Below are 24,041 nucleotides of genomic sequence, written 5' to 3'. Positions count from 1 at the left end.
GCCCCTGGCATCATTTCACAACAGGGTTATAAATGATACACTTCCAATTAGTAATAAAAAAGTACTTCCTCAATTTCAAAAGACTTGTTTTTATGAGGCAATGACGATCAAATATGGTAGCCAAGGACTTTGAAAACTATCACAAAAAATGAAGCTTTATGCCAACATCTTGCTATCATCTGTTAAAAACGTACTGTGACTTCAACAGCCTACGCTGCAAAAGCAGGCGGGTATGCGCTGGCCCAACTTTTTTTTGGTTTTTGCATCTGTTTTAAATGCTTTCACCTAGACCACCATACTGAACATGTAAAAAACAAAATCCAGGCTATTATTGTCAGCTAAGACTATGTTTATCAAACATGAAATAAAGGTTAACTGTTAGAAAAGAGGCCTTTAACTTCAGTCTTCCATCTTACCTATTCCAGGGCTTAATTACAAATGTTGAAGACATGATAAGAAATGGTCACCTCTATTCTCAAATGATTCCCAAACTGTTGATTCCATACTACATACAGGTATTATCTAGCAAACTTTAAAAAGATTAATTGGTAAATCCCTTTGGTTACAAGGTAACATATGCTGATTTTTTAAATGTTTGTCTACAGCACATAAACAATATTGGGAAACGAGAATTCCCCAAGACAGCTGTTTACACTGTCAGAAAAAAATCTGTTGAGTGGCTGATATCTGTGCAAATGGAATAGTTTTAGACTAAGATCATTTAAATAAAGGTTGGGAGGTGAAACAGTCGGCCAAGGAACCTGACACTGCAGATTTTTGGAAACACCCTCTGAGCTTCTTTCGTGGATGATGAGTATCTGTATGAAAACAAACCCTGTTACATGAGATGAAATTTGTTTGTATGTGTGTCCCACTGTCAGCCCTATTGGCCTACCCCAAGCTGCTTTTCAGAAAGTGGAATCAGGCATTGACCATACTGACGAAGAGGCTGCCAGCTGAAGGAATCATCTTTATAAGGCACTTCCATAATTCTCATGGGTTTTCATAATAAAAAATAAAAATTGTGAGGTTCTATTACTGAATATGAAGATCTTTCTGTATCGTTATCCATACCAATTAGTTGCTTAAAAAGACACTCCTCTTTCTCCAGAAATGATGGATAAAATGAATACCTCTAGCTGAGATAAGAGTAGGGAGTTATTTCTCATTGGTGGCTTGGGTGTAGAACCAGATACTTTATCCCTTAAAACAGTGGACCTCCTACTGCCAGCTACATACAGAACCTGTTTCTGATATTAAAGAGTTAGGAGACTCTTGATCTTAACATCATGATCTCATGAGGTACAAAAAGATCTAGTTTTGAAAACTAGAGTACTAAATACGATTCTTTGTTAGTTATAACACTTCTTTTTCTTTTCTAAATAGCCAGAAAATACATGAAAAACAATGCCAATACACTATAAAGAATTGCTAAACAAGATTTCCTTGAAAAGAATTGCATTGCTTTCACAGACTATATGGCACTGTGGGATGTTTATGTGGGATATTTTATTTTAGTAATTTTAAAGACATATGGGAAACAGTTACAGACTTTATTCCTCCTGAATAATGCAGTTTGCAGCCAGTACAACCTTTATATGCCACTCTTTCACAAGCTGTCAGCAAATATGCATTATTATGCAGCCTCGTGTTATAGAATATTTCCAGACAGGCTGATATGAAGAGGCACCACCTCTAGAAGAATGGCAGCAAGCACAGCTGCATTAAATAATGGAACACCCCAAATCATTGGAAGAATAGATTACACAGGTCTCCTCTGTGTTGTTATTCTGCTCATGTCGTCTGAGAAGTGGGAAAAGAGGCCCTTTGTGGGCTTCCCGCAAAATGCTTCCCGAGCCCAGAGAGCCTCTGGGAGGGCATCCCCTGCTGTGGCTGGAGGGCAAGCTGGGAACGCCAGTCCCTGCAGTACATGGGTAAATCAGTTTAAGCTACCTGTTTGACACATTAGACTTATTTCAAAAGTCCTCCTTGAGGCAATGGTAGAATTCAAAAAGCAAAGACTTGAAATTCAGAAAACCCCATCACAGAGTAAAATCTCTCTCCTCTGTGTGTTTACATGTGCTGCTCTGCTCTTACTCTGCCTCCTCCCGTGGTCTCTCTTCCCATCACCCGGCTCCCCCAACAACTCTGATATTAATCTTTGTCTCACACACATGCCCTTGTGCACCTCTGCGTTTATGCCAGATTTTCCTTCCCCCATCTCCTCATGCGGGGAGCAGTGGGCATCTGAGATTCAGTGTTCAGTGATAAAGATGTACCAGAGATCCACATCAAATGATGGAAGAAAAAGTCCTATTTAATCCCAGCAATGACTTGTGGCTGGAGGAGTTCAGTACAGGCCAAATCTGTGGAAAATAATGACAGTCTCTGCAGACTGAGAACCACAACCCATACATTTGGGTAAGGATTCACAGGTGCAGCAAAAGACCAGGTTCCTGCTGGAAGAGTGAGCTCTCTGCCAAATGTCAAGTCTGTGCATAAAAACACCAACAGTTGTGCTGTCGTATCCGTGATGAGCTAAAGGCTAAATCTAAAACTATTTTTAAATTCAAATTTGAATCTACATTTAAATATGAAGATCTGATGTTCTAAAGCAAGACAAGATGATTGGTAAGAAGAGATGATTGGAACAACCAACATAGCCAAAAAGAGTAGACAAGCTTTCTTGAGTTTCATAGACTGATGTAAAAGAAAAAAAAAGTTTTTTCTTATCAAGGTAGCCTTCACTGTAGAGGTAGCAACTGAGATACCTATTACATAGCAATTATAGCAACTGAGATATATTGTAGACTCAATTCAATGAGTTTTGGTTGAAAATTTAATCAGAATTTTCTAGAGATGGCATTTATATTCTTCAAATAAGTGAACAATGCAAAACTATTTAAATTATATATTCCCTTGTAATGCTGCAATATCATCCGTTTCAAAATTTCCACATTTTTAATTGGTATTCCACAGTTTTACTAAAGGTCTTTAAAATATTTACAGGGTATTATTTTGGTATTCTTCTGGAGGTAAAGACAGAAGTCTCAAATAAAAAGAATGACCTAAAAAGAGATTATATGGCTTACAAATTTAACTTCCAGGAAAATGAAGGCACTCCCTTCCTGATCCCACTCCTCAGGCCTAACAGGCTTTAGAATATAAATGCATAAAAATAGTTATATAGGATCAGCCCTGATTCTCCACCCGGTTCTGCATCCCATCTCTGGCAATAGTCAAGCCCAGATGTCGCACAAGATGGCAGAAGAAAACTTAAATAGCAGATATGGAATCATCTCCTTCTTCTGAAGTCTTGCAGCCCCTAATAATCTTCAGCCTAGAAGTATGTAATTCTATATCCTGTCCCCTTATTTTCTTTTCTAATTGGTCCTTTCAGTTTATAGCATTTTCCTGTATATTGAGAAGCCTAGAGAAGAATGACTTGAAGGAGGAAAAAAGCTTCTGCAGTGAGTCGTTAAAATGGCAATTACCAGAGAATTGTAAAAAATTGGAGGACTGAAAGAGTTTCCTAAATTGAGGGCTACATCACGTAGCGGAGGCACCATAAGCTGGACAGACATTCAAGTGCAGGAATAAGGCAGACAGCCTGGAAGTGCAATTGAAAGTGAGCTTTGAAAACCTGAGACTCTCTGCAGGAGAAGGAGAGCGGGTTTGTTTCTCTGGGCACACAATCTCACAGAAATATGGCACCCACTGGCACACCATATATAGGATTGTTTTTGGCCTGTACATATATGTACACATATATATGAAGGTATACATACACTCTTAAATATGCATTGTACATTCAGACACTGAACAATCAGCAACACATTTTCAGTTTACCAAAAACACAGATCAAAAAAGACCGTAGTTGTTCCTGAGCTGGAAATAAAAGATATAAAAGTCTTACTTAGGACCAAGTGAGAATTGCCTATGCACACAGACTTACAGAAGGCTTTCAGGGAACTTAGGGTTATCTTTAGCATTCCTATTTTAATTCTGCATTCTAAAAATATATTTGACAATGACCAGAACTGGCAGCCAGGCTAGTAATATGACATACGTTAACAAGTCATGTGATAAAAGGAAAGCTCTTGTCAAATGTTACAGAAATCTTGGTGTACTGCAGATTATCAGATGAGTCACAACTGTATTTGCTATTCGTATTCCTTCAAGTCCTTCATGGAATGATATTTTAAGCTGGATGTAGCTGTTGAAAGCAAAGAAAATCCTACATTCTTAACATAGGATTTACACAAACATTTTTGACCTGATCCTTAGATCCAATTGCTCAAGATACTATTAGTACTTTCAAGAACCATTTAAAGAATTTCCCTGTGTAAAAGAAAATGTAACCTCGTCAATAACAAGTACATTATGGGGTATTTGTATTATGGGAGTAAAGTTTTTTTTGTATAGCACTGTTCTCATAAACTATTGCTACCCCTAACTATAAAAACTGTTTTGCCAGATAAAAATAAATGTAGCTGTTCTAAAACCTGAAAGATAAGTATAAACTGTTCCTCCATTTAACAGAATGGCACTTCAAAAGAAAACTATACAAATTAAATAATTAATTATTGTGCTTTTCAGTGCCCTAGTTCAATAAAAAGCAGTCATACAAATCTTTTAAGATTTCAAACAGTGTTTTCATTGCTTTAAATGACGCATGTCTTGAAACTCAAAAGAAGCAGTGATACATTTTTAATTATGCAATTAAAATAATTTTTCATGGTTTCTAAATGGATTAGTTCTAAAATTACTTGTCTACTGAAAAAATATTTCTGTAGAGCAGTTATCTGATATCACATTTCTAGACAATGCCTTCTTTGTCATCTTGTCCTGTTTCTCGTCCTCCTTCAAATGTTTACTGAACACAGTCGCCTTTTTGAAATTATTCACTGAAAAGAATTTATCCTTCTCTTTAGTAAACTTAAAAACCTTTCCCTTAGTAAATCTGCAGCAAAAATCCTGTTTTATATAAATAAAATTTAGCTCCAGTACACAATGCAACACTTGGGGTGTTTGAAATTAAGAACACATTCCATATTTTGTGCCTTAAGTCCATTTATAAGACAATTCCCTTGTAATAGAAGGGAATACGGTATTATTAGGAATATATTGTAATTCAGACCCACTGATGGATGGAAGAACATGGCTGAAACTCAGTCCTGGAGAAATGGATAGGATTGATAAGCAGTTACTTCAGTTTATTTTCTGCAACAAATTTCTTCACGGAACAAGCTTTGTTTCACTTACTGGAGCTTTTTTCCCTAAATTACACTAACAACAGTTTACTCCTTGTGCTTTAAGAAAATATTTACTATGATGTCCACCTCTAGTTTTTTTCCTATTTCAAAGCAAAAATAAGGAGATTTTGTCTCCCTGATATATTATGTCCAGTGCTCTCAGAGAAGAGAGGATCTGAAGCACAGTGGCTCAACTCTTCTTCCTGAAATCTATAGTGGCAAAAGGAAGATAGAAACTAGAAACTGAAATTTTGAATTTTCAGTGGTTCTGATATGAAAGAAAGCCTTAAAAAGATTCTAGAAACTGGAAAACTGCCCCTACCCCCCAATGTATTAGCAGGTCCACCGTATGCTGTTTCAGAAATGAACTGTGTTCCTTGGTAGCTGCGGTGATTGAGTAGCTGTGGTGATTGGGGGAGGTTTAGACTGGATATTAGGAAATTTTACTTCACTGAAAGGGTTATCAAGCATTGGAACAGGCTGCCCACGGAAGTGGCTGAGTTGCCATCCCTGGAAGTATTTAAAAGACGTTTGGATGGGGTGCTTAGGGACATGGTATAGTGGTGGTCTTGGTAGTGTTAGGTTTACAGTTGGACTTGATGATCTTAAAGGTCTTTTCCAACCTATACGATTCTGTGATTCTGTGATTCTGTGAAACTATCAGTGCCTACCCTGAAGCTATATGTTTGTTGTGAGGAAGACGGAGGGAGAGCAGCAAAAGATACATTACAAAAATATATTATTTTGGACATTTTCTCATATAATTGCTCCTGTTTTGAGGGTTTAAACTTCACATACTCTTAAATGAGCTCTTCACTACTTCAAAATATGTCTCTCAAAACCTGTCCTATACATATAACTCTTTGCTTTGAATGTTCTGGATGGTCTTTCAGAAGAAACCAGTTACTGTCAATCAAATATAAATATATTTTAAAAAGTCCACTCACAAGTTAGTAGTTTCAGCCAAATATTTATCTGATGATTGCTTTAGTTATGTTTGTGTCCCTTATCCATTTAGATAGTCAGGTCTCCAGAACATAAACTACATTTTTTTCTGTATTAATAAGGTATTCGTGTAATGAGTGATCAACCCTCACCTGAACCTCTTTGCAATGCCAAAATATAAAGTGAATGAAAACCAGTAAGTCAGTAAGAGGACTCCAGGGAATGCTGTTCCTGTTTGAACGCATGATAAAGAAACAGCTTCACGAAAATTGGTACTTACAATCTAATAATGTGATTAAGATAATGCTACAAAATATTTCTCAATGGAGACAGTAATTTCAAGTCTTTTTCCTCTGGTCTGCTTTGGTTTGCACAAAAAAACTTATTGAAATATCTTGGAGCTTTCTGTCTGTCTCTTAAATTTACTGAAACTGGCCAACAGGTTCAAAAGTTGCTGGCTGGACTACTGACAGAGGGACACAGCAGGATTTCCTTAGGAAGTCAGGCTAATCTGATTGTTTAAAAAATATCCAAAGTGAATTACATTTTATTTTCAGTTTGCATTATATGAAACTAAATAAAATGCTTGCAGAACTGAGCCTTTTTAATCCTTTATGTTTTTTCTCTCCCCCCCCCTCCCCCCCCATATAAATAGTTTCAGTTTCCCTTCTGAGCTTATTTTTTCTCAGATTGTCAACTTGGCAGTTTCCTATGTGAACTAATCCTTTAAAAATCACATTTAAGATATTTCTTACTTATTTTCCTATATAAATTGGTGAAACATTAAAATGCAGTTTCAATATATATTTCCGCTGCTCATTTTAGTTTTACTGTAAAAGTTCCACAGGCAAAATTTCTTTTGGTCTGGAACAGCTGACTTTCCTGTCATAAAATGCTAAAATACAGTTCAATATATGCTGACTTACACTATTTTGGATATAAGATTAATTTTCAGGTAGCAGTTAATCATAAGGGTATTTACCAAAATATGGAAAAATTAACTGTCTTCATCCATGTTACTATTGTTATTTGTAGTTCTATGAACACTGCTCTTATAAACCTCTTTTGTTACAACCTTAATTACCTAATGGACAACACTGCCAAACATTTCAGGTTGTTTTAATTAAATTAAGGGAGTACAGGGGCACTTCCTTTTTGTCTGCTTTGTCATTATTTAGCCAAAGTACACACATTTAATACTGTCAGATTTCCATTATAAATAATTTCCTTCAGCCTTGCAATTTTATTTGTACTGTTCTTTGAATTTCCTTTAAATTCTTGAAATATTTCTGCTGTTTTTTCCCAGAACTAAATTTCATTTTCTGTGTATGACCTTGTCAGCACAATAAAGGGTTCCTACTTTTTCATTAATGATGCAATATCTGAGCCTCAATACCATTTTTAATTACTGTTGCAGCTCTGCCTTTTCATTGTTCTCAGCACTGTAATTCTTAATTTCTCAGTGCTCCTCAGTCTTAAGAGATTTTTTTACTAATATCTCTATATCTCTGGAAGAGCCTTGTGTAGAGTCCATTTTCCCCCCAGTGCCAGATTTTCAAAATATGTTGTTCAGTCCTCTCACTTTTTTTTTTTTTTTTTTTTTTTTTTTGATAGAGGTAAGCAGGTGAGAAGGGAGTCACAACTGCAACTTACCAAGAGTTCGAAAAGGTCTTTGGTTTGGGGTATGGGAGAAGAAACCAGGTTTCAAAGCATTTGTAATCTCAATGTCAAAATACTCTTCAAAATCATTCCTAGAAAGTAAAGGAAATTGAGTTAGCTAAACTAATAAATTAGCTAAGATGCCACTAAATACTCTTGAAGACTTAAGAAAGTAGCAAAACACTTCTTTTTTCCGATGCTTGTTCAGTGTCACTACTGCCCTTCTTTTCCTGAGGCTGTCAAAAGTGAGAAGACAGCTGGCTGAGAACCCCCAGAGCTGTAACTTCAGGACCACTCATTCTTTGGAAAAAGATGTTCCTTGGCCCAGGGAGTTTTTAAATCTCAGGAGAACATGTGACAGATGATGTATTTTAATCTCAGGCGACAACATATGCATAGACAAGTATAGAAAGGTGTAAATGAGGGATTTTCTTTATAAAGCAGAATACATGAAGTCAAGTGATGGGGTAGGAAGTAACTGAAGACTAAAGACACTTAAATGCAGGTGCTTATATTGTTGGTATCCATACTGTATGTATGCACAGGCCTAATGGCTGTCTAAGATGCCACTGTAGTCAACAGAGATCTAATTAATACAGCCAATTAAGTCTTGAAGGGTGATTTCACATACCCTGAAGTTGAAATGCCATTTTGTTAGCTGAACTCTTTCTTCAGACTCCACTGGCTGCTCTGACTAAATCCCCGCTGGTTACAGGATGGTTAGACATGTGGCTCACAAATAAACACCTACCAAGTAAGAGTTTTAATTTGCCAGATGAATCACACTACTAAATTCAGGTTTTTCAAAGATCATTAGGTCCAAGAAAATACAGATCAATATCTGAACTGTGGAAATCCCTTCAATTTAAATGGGATTTTATGTTTGAACATGGTATATAAGTGGGACTTATTTATATTTAGGTATTTTTTAAAGACCTGTATGCAAGTCAGTAACATTACAAAGCCAATAGGAAAAACAGGCAACCTTGGGAAACATTCATGCCACCTGTCCTACCATGAGATGGGCTATTTCTGGAGGTGCCAGTTATTCCTATTGTAGCAAGGGTCATCTTTATTTTAAGGAATCTATTAGACCTCACTTAATACATCATCAAGCTGGGAACTATAGCAAGAAATAACAACAATGCCTACCTACAAGTTTTGAAGTTACTAAAATATAAAATTAGACAAATGTTGCTTAAAGAGTGGTTATTTTTTTATTATTGGAAAATGCAAACATTTCCCATCTGTGACATGTATTTTATTTTAGTAGAAATGTTTCATTGCTTAGGTGACTGTATTGCCTATAACACCGCAAAAATGATGCATATTCTTGCATGGAACAAAGAAGTCCCAGATGGCAAGTCCAGGATGGGTACAGGCACTAAAATGTTATCAACAGTAGAAGAACTTTACTGGAAGAAAACTAGCTAACCATGTCATTTTCAAAAAATCTACAATTTCCCATGAGACTGAGATATTTCAACTAAAAAATTGAATGGTCTCCCCATAAGCTTATCTTCCAGCTTTTATTTTGTGCTCTAAATTATGTTCCAGCCTTAAAATAGAATGTTTTTAAATTTCCTTCCTCTAATGAAATTTTAGCTTTGTCTATTTTTCTCCACTTGTGACCATATGTAAACCTTTACTGTTTAAAAGAGCAAGTATCAAATATGACAATGGTGTGTTTCTAAAATTAGGTTCTGTGTAGAAGATTCCAGAAGCTGAGCAAACAGGCATGGCTCTTCTGTCCTTAGCTGAAAAGTATCGATAGAGTTAAACTTTTCAAATTAGCATACAGTGCAAATAATGCTTCCACGGGTAAGTTAAGCTTGAACTTTCAAAATGAAGCCAACACTTCAGGAGCACAATGAAGTCTTGTGGGAGTGCTTTGTGTAAAAAATTTGAAACAGAATGAACAGAGTTTTCACAAGATTCGGTTAACTTTTTATTAATTTGTTGAAGAAAAAACTATGTTTTGTGTGGAAAGGTGTTATCTATGGTCTTTTTTGAATCATACTAAATCTCATGTACAAAGCTACTGATTTTATGAGAGCCTGTATCTTGTGTTACATTACTACCTAACATTATACGTTATAAAATCTATTCCAGTTACTGCTTGTGCTTGGTATTGTGGCCTGTGGTTACAGTAGATGGCTAAGACAAAGGGTAGGATGTATCTCACATAACTTTAGCCATCTAAAAATTGCATGCTGAATTCACGGCTAGTCGTCTACACCACAGGCAGAGCCAATGGAGAAACATCCACATTCTTAGAAGGCAATTCATCCCACTTATTTCAGACATAATTCTATGGTACAGATGATGCCCAGTGTTTTCTCTCCACTAACCACAGAGGGAATCAAAATGACGAGCTTCAAAAAATTCCTAGCTTTTAGATGGCTAACATTCATGAAAAGGTGAAATGACACTCAGCTTCAGTGACTATGTAATGATTGACTCATCTTTAGGTGTCCTCCTGCCAACGCTTAAACATTCAGTTAACTTGATACACATTCTCATGGTAGGTAAGCCTGAAAACTCACACCATGATGAGCTAGTTGTGTGAATGAACTCACACTTGCTTCTGTAGGTTTACATGCCCTATACACTGATCCCAGCAATATGTGTGTGCTCTGGCTAGGAAACGGTTCTCGTGTTATTTCAAAATGAGATTTTCTCTTAGATTTCCTCTCTCCTTATCAAAATGACTTTCAGTTAAGGACAACTTGGTCAGATGAACACAACTGGGATAGTTTGCTCTTGAAATGGTAAATGATACACTTAAGCATGAATTTCCAAGTGCTGATTTTATGTGGACAATAATTTCTTAGCCAAAAAGGAACTTCTTAAATAAAGTGCAAAAAAGTTAACAGTTACAAGTTAAGGATATTAGGAGTAAGAAGCTAAAAGTTCACACACATCTCCACTTTTAATCTTTATCCTTCGGGTTTTTTTGATGTAATACGATATAGTTCTGAACTTCTCAGTATGACATTGATTAATTGAAAGTAGGGAAAGAAATTAATAAATGACTACATAGATGTAATTCATAAGGCTTGATGTCAAGAATAAAATGCAGTTAGCCTGGTCAAATTAAAGTTACGGGCAGAGATAATAGGTGTGAACCTAGGCTATATTCCAGTATCCCAAAAAGCAGCAGGGGTGTGTAGAATCTTATTGTCTGATATAACAGGCATGGAACAAACAAAAGAATAAACAGTTCAGAATTATTTTCGGGAAAAAATACTTCAGTAAGGTCTAATGGACAGTGGAGTACTCAGTTCTCCAGAAGATGTCTTGGAAGCCACATTGCATGAGTCACTGGAAAATATGATTGTAATAAACACTGTAGAACATCCTACAATTATGTGGAAAGACATTATGTGGAAAGAGTGATCCAGTATCCTTCTAGCAGAACATCTCTATTCTGTCTTTTGAAAGGCAACCGACCTTCTCTGCTACCTTGCTTACTGTCTTACCAGCAGGATCTCTACAGCTGCTTTAAGCAGCTGAAACATTATTCACCAAGGAAAAGAAAGCCAAAAACATTATATGTAGCCAAGAATTTAGTTTTATACCAAATTTTCATTCGGAAAACAACTAGACAGATCTACACAAGAGAGTTAATTCACAGGCATCTTACTCGTAAGGAGAATTGCTTTTTGTGAGGAGGTATATTTTCCCCTCAAATGAGCAAGTATAATGTTCATACAAGGCAGTGAGAACTGGCACAGCTGATGCTCAGTTTAGGATTTAGCCCAGAGAGTACAAAAGAGAAGTGATACTGGCAGGACTGGTTTTGGAAGGTAGCTCTGTTTTTCACCTTACCTGTGGTTTTCTTACAGTGTTGCTGTATTTACTCTGCTGTTCCCTTGCATATCCAGATAGCCAAGGTTGGCTCACATTGCACTACTTTGTTTCTTTGATTCATTTATTGAATAGTCTCACCATGTCACCCACCCAGCTATTTGCATCACTGATTAATTCGTTTCTAGGGGTGTAAGTGATGGTTCTGCTGAATTTCACTGAATTTGACTTGACCAGTCATGTTCTTAGCATTACAGCTAAAAATAGCTGTTGTGATCAGCAACTACAATCTCAACCAATTGCCAAGTGCAATGAACTACCTGCTTTACTTTTTCTGCTGTGATCTGTAAATGCACATTTCTCATGCACAACCATCTCTTGGAAACCACCATTAGGAAGAAGTATTTGTAAGCTTTTCCATGCAGATTTACTGCAAGGAAATGAAATATTACTACTTGCACTCACCACTGGAGAAGCACAGAAAGGAAGTGGCTTGAATAAGACAGTCTAGCAAAAAGTTATGATAAAATTGGGATACAGATGATGTATTGGGTGTTGGCCTGAAAGATATTCCCTGTCATCTTCAATCCCATCATGATGCCCAGAAAAGATGCAGGATATAAGTGTGCTGTGGGTCAGGTACAGCTAACAGGCTCATAGATGGACTACTTTGCCTTGAGTACCCTGTAACACTCTACTAGAGAGAGGCCCACCAGAAACCTCAGGTCCAAATAATTCACAACATATAAAGAAACTCAAATTAACTTCCCTATAGCTCAGGCTTATCTCCAGTTGTTGTCTGGCAGATATAATTTGAAATGGACGTTGCACTTACTTACCCAAGAATATGTTCACACAGGAGCCTGCAATAGTCACTGTGAGAACTAGTAATTAATAGCAGAATCTTCCCAGCGCTCTTCAGTTGTTTCAGCCACTTTTTTACAGACTCGGGACATCTTTGTAAATATTTGTCTGGATGATTTTTCACTTCTGGGAAATACGTCCCACAGTCTTCTAAAAAATTAAAACATAATTATGTATTATCCAATCCTGCTCACAAACCACTTAATCCACACAACAAATATCCTTTTATGTGCAAACAATACAATTTTAAAAAGGCAAAGCAAAGTTTAAAATTTTCCCTGGGTTGTAACTCAATATAAACCAAAAAACCAATCAAACCAAGAGGATACGCTGTAGCAGAGATAAATTGGTATGACTTTTCTCTTTTATTATGGAATTTTCGTAGTTATTTTGTTTGATGTTCTTTTGCTCATAAGAGTAAATAATACATAAATTACAGATTATAGTCTTACACAGCAAATAATTACTGCCTGTTCCCTTTGCTCAATTTTTGGATACTCAATTTGTGATTTTAAAATGAGTTTAATGTTTAGAAAATGGTAAGGACCTGAAATTTCTAAGAACATCTGTTCAGTTACTTCTGACACTTTAGGTTAGAATTGTCTGATCAATAACATCCATTTAAATATTTTTTAATTTTTCACACCTAGCACTTTATCTATGAAAGGTTGATAAAACAAACTGGCAAAGACTCACAGGTACATGGAATACTAGGAACAGATGCAAAAAAAACCCCAGTTCCCATTCCAACTTCAATAATGCTCTTTTTGCCGAACATAACAGAAATAGAAATTTGCAAATACACTTGGAATGTAAGATTTTAAAAAGTGTGCAATAACACTAAGTTGGCAGTAAAAGTTACCTATTCATTAAAGTCACCAATAAATATTTACCTTGTTATAACCCACAGCTGCTTTACCAAGATGCCAAATTAACATTAAACTTACCTTTTTTTGTAATTCTTATGATCTAAGACTACATATTTCCTCTGTGCTCAAACCCTCTATAACCAAAAATGTCAAGCTAGTTAAAGGTCTAAAAAGAAATACAATAATTGTAGAGACAGAAATGATACCAACTATTTGGCTCTCAGTCTGTGTGTGTTATAGTATAATGAACATCATCATAGAAAATTATTTTTCTTCCAGCATTTGTTCTATATGCAACTGTCTGTGGTCAACTTTGCTAAATGATTTAATAAATTCCAGACATTACTTAGCCTTCTGGTATGCGAGTAATGCTATTCTCTAGTTTGAAAAAATAAGATTTAAACCACTTGAACTTTAGCTATTTAATGAAAGAGAACATGTATGTTTGAAACAGTAGTATCAAAGAAAGACTGAAAGATGCTGGGTGCTAAACATAACACTATTTCATAAATTACACATTCAAACATCTACAAACGGCAGGAAAAAATTCTCCCAAGAGAAGTTTTGAATTGGCTGTTATCACTGCAACTAGACAGGAGGCAAAAATGTCTTATTCTGTACTGTGACTTGACAGATTTCTTCCCAAAAGCTACAGAGTGGACTACTATATCTGAGAAGAGAAACAAAATCTCCCAACTCATAACCAGGTCACTGTTCCAGTTCTTCATAGTATTTAGGTCAGGCTGTGTAACAGCCCGTACCAGGGGAATATGAGCCTGTTCCTGCAGCCATCATTATGGGCTGCCATGACATTTGCATTGAGAGCTAGCCTTGAGAGCTAGCCAAGACTAATGATTTTTTTGATTAAATGAAGCAGATTTACGAAAGAAGGTTTCCTGTAATGTTTTCCCCCCCTCTTTCCTGGGGGTGTGAATATTGTTTGTGATGAGTAATATAGTTTTGAGGAGCAGAAGCTGCATTATTTTTTTCAGTATTATCATTAGTAATTATATTTTATATGCTATGCTATGACAATTTTTCTTCTTTGTTGTTTTTGAAAAATGCACAACATTACATGAGAATGAAGGGGGACACAAACAAAGCAGGCTTTGTATTAGCTCTCACAGGTTCAAACAATTAAAAGAAAGATGGCAAAGTTCATTTACGTATACAGTGATCTATCACTCTTTCTACCCTAAGGTAAAAAGATCTGTTTTATATGAACTTTACTGTTGGACACTCTTTGTTTTTCTTTCCTTACCAAATGCCTTCCACCCTCCATTGACCATTCTTTGATGTGCAACTAATTTAAAGACTCTGAGTAAATTTAATCAACACTGTCTTCTTTGTCCATACTCTGTGCAGTATCTGCTATGTGATAAATCTGTGATATTTGGCCTTTGAGTTACATCTGCATTGGAAAAGGTCAACAACTCTGGATTCAACATAGGAGCTGAAAGAGACTCTTATTGTAGTTTTCATTCCAGACCCTGAAGCCCAACTGTTAATTGCAGACAAGCAATGAATCAGTTCTTGACACTGGGATCTGAAGTTTGCCTCTGGGCTGTTTGCCATATCAGACAGAGATACCTTAGAAGAACCCTCATTAAAGCACACTCTACTGTAATTAGGCCAACATGGCCTGGGAAAGTAGAGATTAACTTAATTCCTAACATACTATGGCATCTGCTGAAGACAGTTTAGTCCAATATATACTCATACCTGTAAAGGAGTTTAACCACCAAAGCTTGCAAGATTTTATTGAAAGCCAAACAAAATAAAAGCTGAAAACCTTGCTTGTTATCCCAGGCCAAGAGCCAGTTTTGAGGAGGACAGCAGAGCCACAGACACAAAAAAGAGTTGTGGAAGTTTTAACATGTGATGGAGAAATAGCATCATGTCAAGCCTCCACAATCAAATGGAATGATCTGACAGTGAGAAATGAAGCATTTTTTCCAAGGGTATATATTACAACTATGCCATATGCTGCACTTTGTTTTTCTAAAGCAGGAAAACCATAAAAATAATAAGAAAACTCTATTGAGCAAAGAGTCAGTGAGAAATCAGAAAATAACTAATTTTACCAGAGCCAACAGAGGAAAGGAGAAAGTGAATTAATGGTAATAAGAGTGATTTTATGCAACTGTCATACAGCTCTGTTCTTGAAAAACAAAAAAGTAATTCTTCAGACAAACACCATTCTTGAGAAATGAGAAATGTCTCTAGCCTGCAGTACCTTCCTGATAATGCTTATGGACCATCCAAGTTTCAAAATACACTTAATAGAACTATAAGCACACTTTAGAGAAGCTTTGCTGGTCCACAAATTCACTGTATCAAAATGGGGAACTTGTGGTCACCACCAGATCTACAACTGACAGTTTGCTATCTGTACACTGCCTAAAATAAAATCCCTACATTTTTATCTCTCTGTTTTAGGAACATCACATATGGCTATACAGACATTGACATATATTAATGTGTACCCACAAATCAGTGAAAGCAAAACAACAATTACAAAACAAATGTCCCAACTTTCACCTTGAATGTCTCTATTGTTTTAATTTATCTGCATGCATGCCAAAGCCTACACTAGTAACCTCTGGCTCTTTGGCAGTGTGAACACTTTCTCAAAATACAAGAAAGCATTTCATAAAAAAAATGGAAACAAGAAGACCGTGACAATTAACATAACAATCAATATATTCACCCCCTGTGATTGTATGAGAAAACTTAATCCAATGATGTGGAGCAGGAAAGCAAATGTGTAAGCATTTTATGCACAACTTTGTAATTTATTACATGTATGATGCCATGGAGCAAATGCAGTTTTTCAATTTCCATTCTTGTTACTAAACAACTTGGAGTTTATCTGAAATCTCTGAAATACAGCCTGGGATAGCAAATTAGCAACTAGCCTCTGTAGGGATTTATAATCATCTTCCAAATACACTTTCAAAAATAATAATTGTCTTTGCAGTCCATTAAGTATCCTTTCAGAAAAATATATTTCCTTTTAAAGCAGAAGATAGAAATATAAGCAATTAAAATGAGTTGTCTAGAACTGCCACGTATTAAAGTCCTACCAGAGCCTCTTATCAGATCTACATCCTGTTGGATTTTCAAAGCATTATAATTTCCTCTATGTATATTATCAGAGGTTCCCTTAGTGTCCAATTTGGGGTTTGTTTTTTCTTGTCTCATCTGACATTGTAATTTGATCAAGATGTTCTTTGCATCGTCTTGCCTTACAGTTTAATTGCTTGTAATACAGCTGTGATAGCAAGTGTGATGGGAATTATGTGTAGCTGGAAATGCAGAACCCCCAGACCAAACTCAGAAAGAGCCTGTACAATGCTTGCCATGACTGGCAGAAGTCCTCCAGCACAGACAATAATCCAGTCTTTAATCCAACCGCCCTCCTCTACTACAGTTGCAAAATTACTTTATTGAAGTATGCAGTTTGATGTTCTAATATAATACCTCTGTCTGGGGAAAAAATAATTGTGGATTTCTCTTGTGCTCTTTATTACACACCACTTCTCTTTGGCAGGGTCAGTTTACATCCCACTGGCTCTGGACTCCTTTGGACTCAACGTCTGTAAATCTGCACTGCCAGGACACTGCAGTTTTCATCCCTTAACTGTTATTTGGATTATAAAAAAGGCAAATGTTCAAGAGGCATGTTTCTGGCAAGGTTTCAGTCCAGAACTAAAACACAGGAACACAGTGTATTTTTCAGTATTGTCACTGTTTCTAAGGGGCACCTACTTGATTGAATTAAAAAGAATTTATCTGCTATTTATACGACTTAGCTAAGCCGAGAGGTATGAAGCTAAAAAAATCTCTAGAATTCAGCCAAGAAAAATAAACTTTCAGCTGCCAATTTGTAGCTTGTATGTAGTGGCTTTAACAACTAACCATCTCTTACAATGAAAATAGTATTTGGGAATGTGACTTTTCTCTCTTTTAAATTCAAAGGCAATTTGATAGCTTAGCGATCAATACCAATACCCAGAGCCATTCTCTGCAGCACTGAAATGAGTAAGAACTTATACCTCTTCCCTAATTTTTGTCTGAATGCAGGCTTGTAGGTAACAGTTATTAATTTGATAAACAGAGTAGAGCTGAAATGAAGTCTTTCTATCAATGATGATGCAGACAACTATATTCATTGTACGTTGCTTTCCTTTGTGGTCTTACAGCACTTCAGGTTTTTAGAGTGAACAGACACTTCTTTGACCAATGTTATTGGCTTCTTCTCTCGTCTAAACAAACATATCCAACAACTAACATGAGCATTCAACAGAAACACAAGAAAAATACCTTCATTACAGAAGATTTTGCAAAAGAATTTACATTTCATCTACTGAAAGCAAGTAGAGGAGAAAGCGGGTGATGGTTAAAATTACATTAGACAAGTCATCTTTCATTTCCTTTTATTTCAGCTCAAGTGTGTATTCTAGTAGGAGCAGCAGAAGCAAAATGAGAGACAGAGGGAAGGAAATGTTAACATAAAGCAAGATAAGAAAGCAGAGTGAAGCATGAAGCAGGGATGATAGGGGAAAATATGGTTACATTCTGGAGGCCTGGGTTCAGGCAGATATCAGGAACAGGGAGCAGCAGGAAGAGATAAATCATCCCTCTCCTTCCCCCAGGAGATAAAGATGTTTAAAAAAAGAATAAAAGGATGAGAGTCCAGGAAGATAGCAGGTTAGGAAGAGGCAAATGTCATAAGAGCAAAAAAGAAGTGTGACAGATGTAAAATATTCTGTATTTTTATGTTCTTTGTGATTGTCTCAATTCCTTACCTAAGACTCTGCAGTCTCTTAAGAGACCAAAGGGTTAAGGATCCTGGTCCAGCTCAGGCAGGAAGAGTACTAGCTATTTACACCTCTTAGTTAAATAGAAGCAGACATGAAAAGAGGATACTGAGTTTGGAGACAATGGAGATATTAGTATTATGGTGCCAAATCTCTCATTCTCACCTGAGAAAAAGAGAGAAGCAACATTTCTGGGAGGAGAGAAGGGAAAAAAAGGAGTATGAGTGGGTTGGCTGGTGGAGACCAGAAATTCAGAATGAGACCTTGGTGAGTCGCTGCCCATCACGAGGCTGAACTTGGCAGTATGATGAACCTCTGCTTGTTGAAGCTAATAATTAGGTTGTGTGCCTGGATATACGGGTGTCTGCCTACAAAGCAGAGCATCTTTCAAATTACTCTTGGATGTGCAAGTGGAACAGAATGTGAAAGAAAGGGGAAAAAAATGACAGAAATCAGACAGAAGAGAGGAGCTAGGTAATACAAAAAGAAATGAAAAATAGACCAGTATTAAGAATAAATTGTATTCTATTAATAATTCATACCCATAGATAACAAAGATGTATCAGTATGTCAAATCAAATTAAAGGGAAAATTTTTCCTCCTATGTTCTCAGAAAAGTAAGGATTTTTATGATCACAAAGTAAATGCTTTGCATGTGGCACTGCAGTTTTGAGCAAATCGCATGTTACTAATGGACATACAGGATCATCTGATCCTCCACGTGCCTCTTTTACCTGTGTATCTGTTAAAGAAAATGTTTACAGTTCATGTAACATTAACCTTCACAATATTTTTAGCAACATCCAGCTCTGGTCAGGCAGAAATAGATCTTATTTTCAAAAATAATAAACCATTTTCCAGTGGTGACAACTCTGTGTTCACCTTGATTAATTTCAAGGGGGTGACTATAAGGTAAGGATCTGTGGTGGGCTAGGGAAAACATGACTACTTGGATTAATAGTGACTGCAGGGCTATATAAATATTTAATATACTGAACGAAACACTTCAGCAGAACACACACAAAACATCACCTCTGCAAATATTTCATGGGTCACTTCCTCTTCTACTCATTTTCTACTCCTGTGGCCTACGAGAAGCTTACTGCAAAAATTAAAATGCTTTGGTAGCTAAAGGTAGGTCTCAAACTAAAAGGAGGCTGAACAACTAGAAATTCTTCTAAGGAAGCCAAGAGCAGCTGTTGTTTCTTCTGGTCTGATACAACAAGGCAGGAACCACCACGCTCCCTCCCACCGTCACGTTTCCAACGTGAGATTCCCATGCCAAAGGCTGTCAGGAACAGCACAGAACCTTTAGCTATATTTAAATGGAACTCATGACGTCAAAATTACAGGCTATTGCTGCTCTGCCATCTCTTAGTTGAACATCACCCCCCCACTCCTCTATCTGCGTTTCACAGTGGACCGAAGACCTATGATGGCCAGCCCAGAACCTCAAGGCTGCAGGTTTCAGGGCTGGCCCTAACCAAAGTCAGCTTCAAGGTGAGGCTGTATCTTTTTTTGAAAACATAACTTGTTAACTACTTTTTCACAAAAGCCTTTCAAGCAAGCTTTAAAAGCACCATTTCCTGGCTGCCCCCCCCTTCCTATCTGAAAGAACAACCCCATTCAGTCTGCCCCTAATCTTCACCCTCTTGCTTCCTAGTCCTGCCTCATGTCCCATTGCATCAGCAGTGTCCTGGCTGCAGAATGGTCAAGGCTCCCAGGAGTGCAATGCCACAGACAGATCCTTGCATGGTTTTTTTGCATGTAGAGTTATTCTTGCTTCTTGCTGAAGTCCATGGACACTGGAAGAGAAAGCCAGGCTATTTTCATATGTTATCTGTTCCTATTAGCGTTCCCAAATCGCTGAGACAAGCCCAGACCACTTCTACCTTGCTGGTACAACTGCTTCCACTGCCAGAGTTAGCCCCACTCTGCAATCCTTGCCCTGCCTCATCCCATGCTTGCAGTTCCCTTCCTTCAGTAAAGGGTAACAACACAAATTAAAAAGAGTCATGAGAAGCACATGGTACGTGGCAAAGCTTGCAGCCTGACTTCATGAGGACTGCTAACACATGACGTTTGTTAGAAAGGTGTCTAGATGCGGGTAGTTTGAATGACCTTCCATAGTTTTGTATACACAAAACTTGGAAACAGCATTTCTTTCTTTCCTCATTTGTCCTTTACCTTCTGGTTTTATGTTAATATTTACATCAACATAGCAACGTTTCCACAGTACACTACAAAGCAGGAAAGATGTACTTTGGAGGTAGGACAGGATCTGTTGCTACATTTTAGAGGAAATTATTTCTTTCTCAAAATAATTCACTTCCTTGCTTTACATTACCGTGCTAGTTTGCAGTGTAACAGACCAGGTTTATCAAACTGTATGGGATCAATTAACTTGTGATGACACTCTTGCAACCCATGGGCTGAGCACTAAACCCATGCAGAGCTAACTACCATTTGTTGGACAAACGTATTCAGTTAAATCAGTCTGATTATCCAGAACTTCATAATCCCTACTGCAATGTGTGAACTATCTAAAGTGAATATTCTGCAGGTGGAAAAATCTGTTTTGTTCCATGGTCAAGAATGTCTTCTTATAGGATTCATGCAACACGCTTACCTACATGCGGAAGTAAAAGACAGAAAGGTGATATAGTGATTACTCAAAGCAACAAAACCCCAATTTTTTCCTCCTGTTAAAGATTTACATGGATCATTTGTTATATAAGTATTGCCATGGTGTTAATATTTATAGGGAGACAATCATAAATATTCTGGAAATCTCCATCTTCACCTATACTCAGATTGCTGAAGGTACAGATCCTTACACATTTGTCGTACAGGCTTGCTCTTTGCCACAGAAGTACATTTGAGATTATTCTTCTATATACTTTATAACTATTTGCACTGAACACCTTCTTTTCCCAACAAACTTTGTATACTTAAATGCCTGTTAAACTCTACCTGGCATCAACTCACACACCTTTAAAATATATCCCCTGGTAAACACATCATAAAAAAACTCCGAAACAATTTAGGACAGAAGGAGGAAATTGTTTTGTTCAACTGAAGACAGTTAAGAAGGTGGGAAATGGGATCTGTAGTCTAAAAGAAATGCTGGCACCTAATCTGACAGGAAGTAAAATATTAGAGTACATTTTTATTTACACACCTGATGAGGCTTACTTGAGTCCATTGGCTTGCATGAAACACACTGTTATGTTTGGTGTGGAAATGAAATGCATAATGAAGAAATAAAATACAGTCCGTAGATATTTTATAATGACACCCAGACTACAGGCTGCTGATAAACAAACTGAAAGTCCTACTCAGCTGTACTGCTCCACCAAGAAGACATTACAGGTAATCCCCTTTTCTGTAGATCTCAAATTAAAATAGCTCTGGGGAGGAACTGAAACTCTTTTTGAAGTTTTGAATGCACCAGCTACTTTGAGGCACTTGTTGCAGTAAGAATGAAGTTAAAGTTCTGAGAAATATTTTTACTGGAAGCAGTAGCATCATATACCTCATATATGCACACATACATACTAACACACACACACATACAAAGAGAGAGAGATATAGACGTATACACATTGTAAAGAAAAACCATATTTTTTCTTAAAACAAGAAATAATCTTTTTATCTCTCCCAAGGAAGTGTGCACTGACAATACCAAACGGTGTTAATTCCAACCGCTGGGTCAACAGTTGCAAACTTTCCAAATGGGTCCAGATGGACCAAGAGCTGCGTGCAGACTCCAGTTTTGCTTGCTACTTAACATTCCTGTACAGGTGCCACATCCACACTTCAACAACTTGATGGGCAATGGGAAACTGCAAGCAACGAGCACCACAAGAATGGGGTAGGGGAATAACTATGTGTAAAATGAGGCATTTAAAATTGTCTCAGAAAAACATATCAGAAAATAAAAGACAATACAGAAGAGTGTGACAATAAGGGAGATTTGTAACAGGCTATTCACCTTTCATCTTTATGATTAACCTATATATCCAGAAAATTCAAGTTATGAGTCGTGTGTGCTTTCTGTGATCTCATGATTTTTCTAACTTATAAGTAGTGTCCAATAATAACTACTTCTACTGTAGGTGCTGTACCACCTTCTGTTAAGCTTATCATCATATTTTATTACATATGATGAAAGTCCTACTCTTCTTGCCTGGGACCTCACACTAGCTATCCTGTTAACACAGCTCCCCAGTCACATGTATACCAAGTACTTTTCATGGTTCTGGCCTACACAGCTTCATAAACCAGCTCCTGGATGAGACTGCAGAAGTGTATGTCCAGTCTCCACGTACTAAAGAAATATTAACAGGCAGATGGGCCATCAGGATAAGACCAAAGAGCTTAAATGACGAGAAGAGAGTGAGGGTACATTTAGACACCGCAGTGAGATGCAGTCTAAAGGCATTCATTCACCTCTAAGAAGTCAGCACAGTTGGAGGAAACAAAACCTACATGTATGCATATTTGTTTGCCATATAAATAGTTCAGCCATACGGTACTGGAAAGAGAGAGGGCAACTTCCCCGACTGGAAACTCATCCTTTCAGGCGGCATTTCTCCGGTACAACGTGCGGGTGGTGCCATCTAGCGAGCAGGGACCCTGCTCCCTGAGAACCCCGCTCCCCGGGAACCCGCTCCCCGGGAACCCGCTCCCCGAGAACCCTGCTCCCCAGGAACCCCGCTCCCCGGGAACCCCGCTCCCCTGGGACCCCGCTCCCTGAGAACCCCGCTACCCTGGAACCTCGTTCCCCAGGAACCCCGCTCCCCGAGAACCCCACTCCCTGAGAACCCCGCTCCCCGGGAACCCCGTTCCCCGAGAACCCCACTTCCCAGGAACCCCACTCCCCAGGAACCCCGCTCCCCGGGAACCCGCTCCCCTGGGACCCTGCTCCCTGAGAACCCCGCTACCCTGGAACCTCGTTCCCCGGGAACCCCGTTCCCCGAGAACCCCACTTCCCGGGAACCCCACTCCCCAGGAATCCCGCTCCCCGGGAACCCCGCGGGAGTGCAGTCCCGCCAGCACCATCACCCCCAGTGCCCCGGCGGGTACCGCGGGCGGCGTAGAGGAGGATGCCCTGGGGTGGGGAGCTGCACCGTCACCCTGAAGCACTGCAGCCTCTCTGTTACCAAGAACCATCAACACATCGGTGTTGGGAGGACAAATCCCTGCTGTTTCCTGGGCTGTTCATTTTTTCTGTTATTTTTTTTCTTTTTCTCTATTTATTGGCCTCCGTGAAGGCAGAAGGGCCTTGCGAAATCCTCTACAATTTTTAGATAAAACTTTTAAGAGACAGAACAGAACCGAAACCAGCGGTTCCACAGAAATGACCCCAAATGGCAATGATCCGCAAACAGCGACCGTCAGAGGTCAGGGTGTGGGTGTGGCGGAAGGCTTAATTGAAAAGACTGGGTTATTTGACAGCTTAAAGATAAATCTAAGAGAGAAATAATAACAGTCTTCAAACATGTAGAAAGCTCCTGCTTGGGGGAAAAAAAGAAAAAAGAATAATCTGTCCCCTGAGACCAAGGTCAATGAGTCAAGAAGTAGTGAGCTTACGCTTCTGCAAGTCTAGATTAGAAATGATAAGAAAGTTTCTAATTTTAAGGGTATTGACACACTGGAAAAGTTGCCTAGGAGGTTGTACGATCTTCATAAGTGCACGTCTTTAAAAAAAGGCTGGACATCTGTTAGGATGGGAACATCTGTTAGGAAGGGAACACCTAACCCATCCCTTTGGTAGTGGTGGGGTGGGGTAAGTGCAAGGTATCTTCTATAGT

General features: G+C 38.0%; 1 protein-coding gene across 2 annotated transcripts in view; it reads right to left on the bottom strand.

Annotated features, from left to right (window-relative positions):
• Window positions 1-24,041, bottom strand: part of NT5DC1 (5'-nucleotidase domain containing 1) — a 159,632-nt gene that overhangs the window by 40,145 nt on the left and 95,446 nt on the right. For both annotated transcript variants that reach the window (XM_072855723.1, XM_072855722.1), the window contains exons 7-8: window positions 12,509-12,683; window positions 7,854-7,951 (exon numbers count right to left, since the gene is read on the bottom strand). In XM_072855723.1, coding sequence (XP_072711824.1) covers window positions 7,854-7,951; window positions 12,509-12,683 — 273 coding nt within the window. The remainder of the gene's footprint in view (window positions 1-7,853; window positions 7,952-12,508; window positions 12,684-24,041) is intronic.

The sequence above is a fragment of the Ciconia boyciana genome, chromosome 3 (genome assembly GCF_034638445.1).
Source record: "Ciconia boyciana chromosome 3, ASM3463844v1, whole genome shotgun sequence".
NCBI lineage: Eukaryota > Metazoa > Chordata > Aves > Ciconiiformes > Ciconiidae > Ciconia > Ciconia boyciana.
Note: the sequence above shows the minus strand (reverse complement) of the source record. Positions and strands in the feature narration are given on the sequence as shown.